Raw genomic sequence first — 9,568 nt, 5'->3', positions numbered from 1 at the left:
TTTGTGCATGAAATGAGCTGAAATTAACTTTACAACAAAAATTGTGTGGATACGTTCTTTCTCCACTCCTCTGGACAGTTCAATCATGAACACTGACATGAAGATGCACTATACATGCTTGGTGCATGCATGTGTATGTCTGTGCACGTGTTCATGCTTAAACCTATGTGTGTGTGTGTGTGTGTGTGTGTGTGTGTGATGCATGCACAGCAACACACACACACACACACACATACAGATCCAAGCATGCATAGAGCACAGTATTTCAAGATCAAACAGATGAAGGCAAACACACCGACACCCATCCCATCCCCACACACATTATACACTGACAAAACCAAAACTTAAATTCAGACCAGACAAAAGCCTCTGCGTCACAGCAGTTTATTCACTCGCTCCTCTCGGAGTCAGTTAAGAGATTATAGAAGGATGACACTGACATAGCTGAGATCCCCAGATATCCCTTCAAAGTTTATCCAGAACTACTCTGATTAAATCAAGTGTTTCTGTCAGTGCAGCCATATATCCCCGATGAAAACACACACACGCACATTTACACATACAAACTCCATGTCAAAAACTACATGATTAAAAAGATAATCAGGTCCTTTATTGATTCAGTTATAGAGTTAACTTAATGTCAGTTATGTTATTATGCCAAATCTGAAATGAAAACCTGTTGAACTAGTCCACATTATGTGTATTCAGACACTATCAATGCTGGCTTCTGACCTTTCATGTCCTCATGGGTGGGAATGACTGATGTTTGTAATACTGAAGAGTTTGCTGTCAAGGTTGAGGGGCCAATTAACTTCAGTGCTTATCTTTAATACTAAAACAAGGTAAATTAAAGGAAACCATTTTTTTCAATCACTAAAATGTCAATATGAAAGTCCATTTGACACTGAAATATGCCAACCCATGTGTTCCCTAGAGTACACATCATAAAAATTCAGCAACATTATATATATATATATATATATATATGCATCAGTAGAAATTAATGTATGACAAAGACACAAATCTACAGTTAAAAAAAAAAAATCAAGTATTCCTACTAATTACAATCTGTCACTTCCTGCGCACTAGTTTCAGCTGTTAAATCCATAATCTCAAAAAGAACACACTCAAACTTAAATTCAAAACACATCAAGAGCAATTTCCTTCAAGGGAGGAAAAAAACCTGACTGACCCCTGTGTGTGGTGTGTGTGTTTCTTTCTGTGCACCTGCACCTGGGCATAAAGAAATTTCATCTAAGGCGACTGTGCAAAACGGTTCACAAAACACAGGAACAGCTTGAGTATTCTGACTTCTTCATTTTCAAGAATCACGACCGTGTCTCACTCATGTGTGTGCACATACACATACCAACATGCATAAAATACGATTCATACACACTTTGGATGTAGTGTCTTGGAATAATAAAAAAAAAAATCATTGAATAAAATCTCTATTTCAGGAAACACATACACATCCACAGACGCAGAAAGGCAAAACAAAAGCCACTGAGCTATACAACACCGGTATCCAAAAGAAGTTTAAGTAACTAAGTTCTCAACAACTCATGCTGTCCTGTCCAACATAAAAGCAAACACAAGACATAGTGTAACTATTCTCCATATCAAATATCACAGCAACAAGCCACAAAAAAAAACGAGCAGCACAATTTTCCTGTTCAGTAAGGGGTTTGGTCTGGTTTTCTTTACTCTGTTTCAAAACGCTGGTTAAGGGAAATAACTGTGCTTTCGTAACGCACACAAACCACATGATCAGACTTGGGATTTAATTCACACTGTATCATGTACAGACTACAGTTGAATCAAATGTCATGGATTAAAAAAAAATAAAATAAATAGGAAACAAGAAATCAAAGCTCATTACAAAGAATGAGCATAACTACTGTCAGTGATCTGAATACCACTATCATTTTTTTTGCTTGGTTGGTGGCGTTTGTGACATCTTTGGCCAAAACCAAACAAAACCTTTAGTTGATATGTAGAAATTGTTTGGATACCACTATCTTTTCCTCTTGTTTGTTTGGTGGTTGTTTTGTGACATCTTTGGTCAAGACCACACAAAACCTAAAACTGATATGCAGAAATCTAATATGCACAACCTTGACTACATCCAAAGTTGTATTCACATGCAATGATGCATGCATACGCACCCACACACACGATGAGCACACAATACAGAATTGTTTCTTCACATGCTCTGTTTCCCACCCTTATCGCTATGGTCCTCTTTATTGATCAATCAAAAAATAAAAGAGACTGAGAGAGAAAAGAAAAAGAGCGACAGAGACAAGGAGAGAGAGACAGAGAGAGACTCTCATACAAAAAAGAAATTCAGAGACAGACTCTCATCTGTTCTTGCTGTTCAAGTATCCACAGACACTAAATATCAGTACGAATAACAATATTGCCAAGCGTGGCAACATACTTTTAGTCTTAAAGTCACAGAGCTGACCAAAACTGTGAACATGATTAACCCAGCATCCCGCACATCTTTCTCACAAAATGGCAATGGTTGACATTTCCTGGTTGTTTTATTGACTTCAAGTTGAACAACTGGGCACACTGTTTGGTGAGGTTATTATGCACTGCACATACTTACCCATAATGCACACCCGGTGAACAAAGCTGATATTTGTTGCCTTCTTTGCTCACATACTGCCCCTCCTACACTTGTTCATTTCCTGGTGAGGGTTTTTACAGAAACTGCTGTTCTTTCCGTAATCACTGATGCTGCCATACTACATTCACAATGGCTGGTGCATAATACAGAGTATATTTCACAAACCAAACTACTGGAAAGCCACTGCACCACCCACTTAGCTAGCAAAGTATCATGCCTGTTGGGTGAATCTAATCAACTTGCTCACACAATAATCTGACCAAAGATGCTAGAACAGACACCATGGACATGGCAAGTTTGCAGGAACACACGCAAACATTCATACACACACACGCACACAAATAATCACACACACACACACACACACAAACACACAAGCACTCACACACACACACAAATCCTCTGGACAGGAGTTCATGACTGCTGACCACTGTCGGATGTGTTGGGGGTGTGAGGGACAGCCTGGCCAGAGGTGGGTGTTGAGCTGTTGCCACTCGACGTCGTCCTCCAGTACCACACCTTCATTCTGTCAGAAAACGCCTGCAACACAGACCACCTGTGTGACAGCATGTCACATCATCTCGATCACACTGTACATTAACTACCCTCACTGAGCTGTACAGACCATTGCTCCAACCCTGGCTAAAAACTGCCCTGCTACGATCTTTTTAATCTTGTTTTTTTTGTGTGCAGCATCTTGGTTTACATTAAACTAAACAGACAGAAAGAGAAGGATGGGAAAAGAGAGGGAAGACTGAGTGAAACACCACAAACAGAGATTATGTATGTAGGTACGTAGGTAATGTAGACAGGTAGGGAGGTACATACATAAATAGCTATGTATGTATGTATGTATATATGTATGCATGCAAGCAAGTTTAGGATACTTTCTAATTTGACAGCATTCACCTGTGCATGATGCCGGTCAGCTAGATAAACATCATAGTGTATAACAGGGTGCCTGAAATGATTCATCTGACATGGATTACGCATGTAAAATGATGTTGTTGTTGTTTGGGGGGTGGCAGGGGGCTACATGAAAACAGAACTTTCATTGCAAAAGAAAACCAGAAACACCGGGGCGAGAGAAGGGAGACACGAAGACATGAACGCAGACAGACAACACACCAAGACAGGCAGCCATGAAAGACTGACCTGAAAAGAGTCCAGAGCCGGTCGCACATCCAGCAGGGTGAACTGGTAGTTGGTCTTGTCCACCTTTCCCCCATCATAGTAGTCGATGACATAGCGAACCTCTTGCCCATTACGATCCACAATCCAGTCGTGGCGGTCAAACGGAAGCTCATACCTGGATGGGATTGCAAGTGGGGGTGAGGCAAGCAATAAGTAAATAAACAATTATTGAAAAAGATCTATCAGCAGTCTACAAGAAAACTTGCCTTCAGTGTCAGATACAGTAAATTGTTTCCTATAAAAACGAGTTTAATCAAACTGAGTAAGTTTCAACTTATTCCCATCATCACCAAATCTTTCTGGCTCAGACATTCCATAACAAAAGCAGTGTACATCTGATGAAAGCCCTCACACAGAAAGTGACGAAGGTGTCCAAAGCCATAAATTGTGTTGCTTCCACCAATGTTCAAGAAGTTTATTCTTGGCAACTGAAACCCTTTATAAAGATGTCATGCAAACTTAGAGTATTAACAGCATAATCAGGGTCATAAATGAAGAATTGTGTGCATCATGCTGTCTGAAAACCACAACATAACAAAAATAAATAATATCCCAAAACTGGATAGGCCTTGCAGTTTGAAAGTCTCGGGGTTTATGTTGTACTAAACATTTTCACTGAAAGTTTGAAAAAACAAACAAAAACAAAAAAGCCAACATACTTTACCTTGTCTATACAGTAACACTGACATTTGAGTACAAAATAGTATACCTGCCATCATATGAATTGCTTGTACAAACTGTCACTTCCTAGGCACTAGTTTCAGCTGTTTAATCCATTATCTCAGAGAGAAAATATTCAAACTATTTTCACTGACAGATTAAAAAAAAGAAAGAGAAAACATTTCAACTTCGTCCATGCAGTGACATGAACACAGACACATCAACTACAGGTTCCTACTCTTCAAGCCTAAGAGCACAAAACATACTCTTTAAAATGAACACTTGACAACATACCCCAGCCAGTGTCGAATGCGAGCTCTTGGGGAGAACTCTTGAGCCTTGCCCCCAAACCTTTTCAGGCGAGGCATCGCATCTCCTTCTCTGCACAAGCAAGGAAAAATGAAAAATGACATTACTATCATAACAAAAGCACACACGTTAACACACAGCTATTATCTGCAGCATCCATCAAACATAGTTCACCACCATCCTCCATCACCCCAACTTACACAACAATACATGTAAGGTCATACCTTCACATAGAGACTGAGCATTCAGCACAGATCCTGACATTCCTTGCCCCCTTTCTCTTTTTTACATAAATCTTTCAAATAGCATGTTAAGCTCAAACCTGGACAAAATCTGCACACTTCTTCCCCTTTCTTCAGGAAAATGACAATGTAAGAACCCAGACATTATAAAACTATGCATATCCCCACACAATTCAAGCTCAAGTAAAGGGGATCAGTAACTCACTGGTCAAGCTCAATTTAAACTAAAAGGGATCAGTAACTCACTGAGCATGCAGAGCTTCCCACTTCAGAATCTCCTGCCAGGCCTGCTCGTTGTTGGCGTTGTGAATTCGGATGATGTGCTCCATGTCGTTCGGGTTCACATCAGAATCCTTCCAGCGCCAGCCTGTGCAGTCAACACAAAGAGCTGCTGTGTACTGGTGTTAACTAAGGTCTTTGAGCACTAACTTCACCAACATGCCTGAGGGTACACCCACACAACATGATATATCTTTGAAGCAGGATATCCTGATAACTTCGAAAAAACATTATGTTACCATACCATCAGTCAGGCTAAAAATCTGTAATCAGCATCATTAGAACAATAATAGTAATAATACAATATTTACACTGCACTTTAAAACAAAAAGTAACAACTCAAAGCATTTACAATAATATAAATTTCAGTCAGGTGCAAAAAACATGCAAACATCCACACACACATACTATATGCAATCATGCATATAATTACTCACTGGCCAAAATTATCTTCCTCATCATTTTTTTTTTTTTTAATGCTGAACAGACCTCTTAAAAACATTTGAATGCTGGAATCAATCCAATTACAAACAACAGTGTACTCCCGCTGACTATGAACATGTGCACATTAAAAAATATACTGATGAGGTACTCATCAAATAAACAAGACCAAGCCACAGGAGAATACTGTACAGCGAATCAAACCAAAATACACAACTCACTCAAGGAGCACAACCCATAAAAGGAGACCCACCTTTACGCAGCATGGCATTCCAAAACATCTGCTGTGAAGGGTAGGTCCAGTTTTCATCTGTGTCAGCCTTAGGGATGGTCGACTTCTGACGGCTGGTGGACAGAGGGAAGGGCTGGTCTGGTGCCGGCCGCTGGTTGGGTGGTGGCATCTGACAAAAAAAACACATGGACGGAATGAGATTCAGGACAGTGAATGTTCAAATTCTACCTTCTCTGCATCAGTAGCCACAAAGAACTGCACTATACATAAGGAACAGAATCCTGTCGTTACATTATTTTGTGCAGCTGATAACCAAAACATAAACGCCTGACAAGATCTGACCACACATTACTTATGCTCTGAACTACAACTTTTCAAATTTGCAGATTAGAGTCACATCAACAATACAGAAAAAGCGTCAAACTAAAATGGAAAAACAAGCATCACCCATGGAGCAATATTAGAAAAATAATATCAATCAAAAATACCCGCCGCCATGGCAAAATGGTTTGCATCACAGACTGATCATTGGGAGGCTGCAGGTTCATATATCATCAGAATTAGGATCTTTCAACCCATGACCAGCTCTTAGCCAGAGCCAAGTGAGCTGTGGGCTCAAATAATCTCTAATGGGAAGACTGGGACCATGAAAAGGTCATCCACTGCATGCCTTCTTTGGGAGTGTTGCTGAAATTTCAAAACCTACATTGTAACTAACGCAAGTATTTGTATACTTAACAAGTCTCAAGCCTGGCTGATGGGATATTATAATCTAATGCATTGTGAACAGACTTGTCATGTAGTCCCAAACTTAAAAGGATCTCTGCAGCATAACTGTCATCATCATTAATCATAAAATCTATAGGAAAAAAAATCCCAAATTCTGTGGCCTGTCATGCCCAGCTCTTGTGGTGATACCAGTTTCAATTTCCCATCTATTTCCATGCTTGTGTTGAGTTCCTGTAAAAGTCACGGGAAATTGTAGGCTATGGTGGTAATCTTCACTCCTTGGTGGACACTAAGGCTGGCTCCATGACAGTGATTACTGTCTCCAGTAGGGGGCTTACTTACTATGTTGTGTCCTGAGTATCTTAAAGCAGAACAGGCACAACCGACTGCCAAAAAGACTCAACAGCAGTGCAGGATGTCCTCTGGTGTGTGGCCTCACGGTGACCTAACACTGACAGCTAGTCATGGACTGCTGGCACTATACTGCCAATAGCCTGGGCAAGGCTACATATGGGAACTTGGAATGAGCTCTGTAGGGGCAATACCACTGAAATTTGAAATGGCTTGGGTGGTGGGACAGCCGAAAAAATACATACATATATATATATGATCTACACACACACACACACACACACACACACACACACACACACATATATATATATATATATATATATATATATATATATATATATATATATATATATAGTTGTGATCTAACTCAGACTTCTTTCATCATCATATTAAATTATTATCATGATTTCCGGTATGAGGTACTACACCTGTATTTTCAGTTGAAAATTTCAAGACTATCTAGCAGTACCATACAAACAAGTTCACTTAATGACCCAGCAGCATGTCATCCTTGTACTGTTGTAGGGAGTTATTTTTCAAAATCAAATTATGTGTCTGTAAAGTGTAACTGTAAGCAATTATGTTTTCCAATACTTTTTTTTTCATCACCCAATCTGACCACTTCTATGACATGCATCACAAAGTACTGACATCACTGAAGGCGATCACACTCCTTCACTCACCATGTTATCCATGTTGAAAGCTTCTGTTGCCTGCCCTTGCCTCATGGGACACTCGCTGATGGAGGCTGCGCTGGGCTGGGGCTCGGCTTTCTGGTGCATGGGGCATTGTGAGGGAGGCTGCGCAGCTGCTGCTGCTGTCTGCTGGTGCATGGGACAGCCACTGGGAGGCACTCCCCCCTGAGAAGAGAGTGGGGGTTGGGGTGGTGCCTGGATAGAGCCATTGGCACCCATGCTGCTTTTAGCTGTAAAGACAAGTCAGGTATTATTATACTATTAATTCATACGCATGTGTAAACTGTCCTACACCACTCCTCTCTCTCTCCTCCTGCTCTTCTCAAATGTTGCTTACTGTCAGACATTGCAACCTGCTCAAAATTGATGTCTGATTGGATAGATGGACTGGACAAAGCACTGAATATTGCTGTCAGTTTAATCACATGTTGCTGTCAGTTTTGTCACTGTCATTGTCATCACCTTCAAGTTCAAACCAGTTATCAGACAAGATAGAAACTCAACTATATTAGCATACATAATCATTTGCACAGACTGTAAAGTTATATAAATCCATTGACAGGGACCACTTGTCTTTGCTGGACAAAGTTTCCAATGCCCATTTTGCTTGATCATTTGATGCAAACCCATTTTTCTCATGCATCAAGGTAGTTCAGTTAGCAAAAGAAGAATGGGGTTTTCCACCTTACATACGCTCATTTAAAGAGTATTCTTATAATCCAGTCACATTAAACTAACCTTTCAGAGTCTGTGTTCATTGAACCAAACTCCGATGAAGGAAAAATCACACCAGATGCAGGACGTCAGTGGCTATGGCAACATTTTGTGTTGGAGTGACTTGGGCTTCAACTGATGTCTTACACTCTACAGGCACTAAACAGGTTAATGCATTTCCATGGCAAGTGATTGAAAGTGAAATAGTAGAGAAAATTACATCACTGCCAGAGATGATCTGATATTACACATATCAAAATTTTTCTTTTCCACATCTGATATGGGTATGCAATAACTGAATAAGTGAATAACCACTAAACCAGTTACACTGCATGAGATTATCACATTTAACACTGTCACTTCTTTGCTGCTGCTCGCATCACCCTCATGACAGTAAATTGAATAATGTGTTGTTTGCTCATGGGGGACAGTGACCTTTCTACTGGGACTGGTGGGAGGTAAAGGGCATGACTGTAGTTCTGACAAATTTACGGAGTTTGAATTAAAGTCAAAGAACAAGAGTCAAAAAACTTATTCATAATGAGTGACAAAGCGCAGCTGTATTAAAAAAAAAAAAAAAAAACGTAGAGGATTGAAATCTTAACGGACTGAGACGATGGATAAAATCACATTTGTCAGATCACACTGACTTTCAAGTAAAACCAAGTCAAATGTCCATGTTGACGATGACGTACGATCTAATACGAGTAATAAAACATACAAAACAGAACTGTTGTTATTTACTAAAACTATGCCCGTCTTCATAAATCAACTTCAATTCATTTTATAAAGTAAGTTTAAACTCAAGTTCCACATGACCACTACAGACTGACCATAACTGACACGATGGTCGATCCATTACTTTTCAATCAGAAGTTTCATATTTTCAATGTTTAACCAAAAAATCCTGAGAACACTTACCCTCTGTGTCTGATGACTTTATCACAACCGACCAGATCAAACCAAACTCTCAAAGAACGACGTTACTTCGACAGTCTTCGACTACACGTCCCTCTTCCCTTGTGTCTGAAGCATGAATTTCCCCTTGACCTCTCTACTTGATGCATGTGTGTTCCGGTGT

At 39.9% G+C, this 9,568-nt stretch overlaps 1 protein-coding gene across 1 annotated transcript; it reads right to left on the bottom strand.

Moving 5' to 3' along the window:
* Nucleotides 1-368: 368 nt before the first annotated feature.
* Nucleotides 369-9,567, bottom strand: LOC143295032 (holocytochrome c-type synthase-like). Its single transcript, XM_076606575.1, has 7 exons — nt 9,409-9,567; nt 7,762-8,003; nt 6,017-6,164; nt 5,290-5,410; nt 4,787-4,873; nt 3,794-3,947; nt 369-3,178 (listed from the first exon to the last, which is right to left on the bottom strand). Exons 2-7 carry the CDS (start codon nt 7,990-7,992, stop codon nt 3,053-3,055), a joined length of 867 nt encoding a protein of 288 aa, XP_076462690.1. The 5' UTR covers nt 7,993-8,003; nt 9,409-9,567; the 3' UTR covers nt 369-3,052.
* Nucleotide 9,568: the final 1 nt, after the last annotated feature.

This window comes from Babylonia areolata, chromosome 20, assembly GCF_041734735.1.
Source record: "Babylonia areolata isolate BAREFJ2019XMU chromosome 20, ASM4173473v1, whole genome shotgun sequence".
Taxonomy (NCBI): Eukaryota; Metazoa; Mollusca; class Gastropoda; order Neogastropoda; family Buccinidae; genus Babylonia; species Babylonia areolata.
Note: the sequence above shows the minus strand (reverse complement) of the source record. Positions and strands in the feature narration are given on the sequence as shown.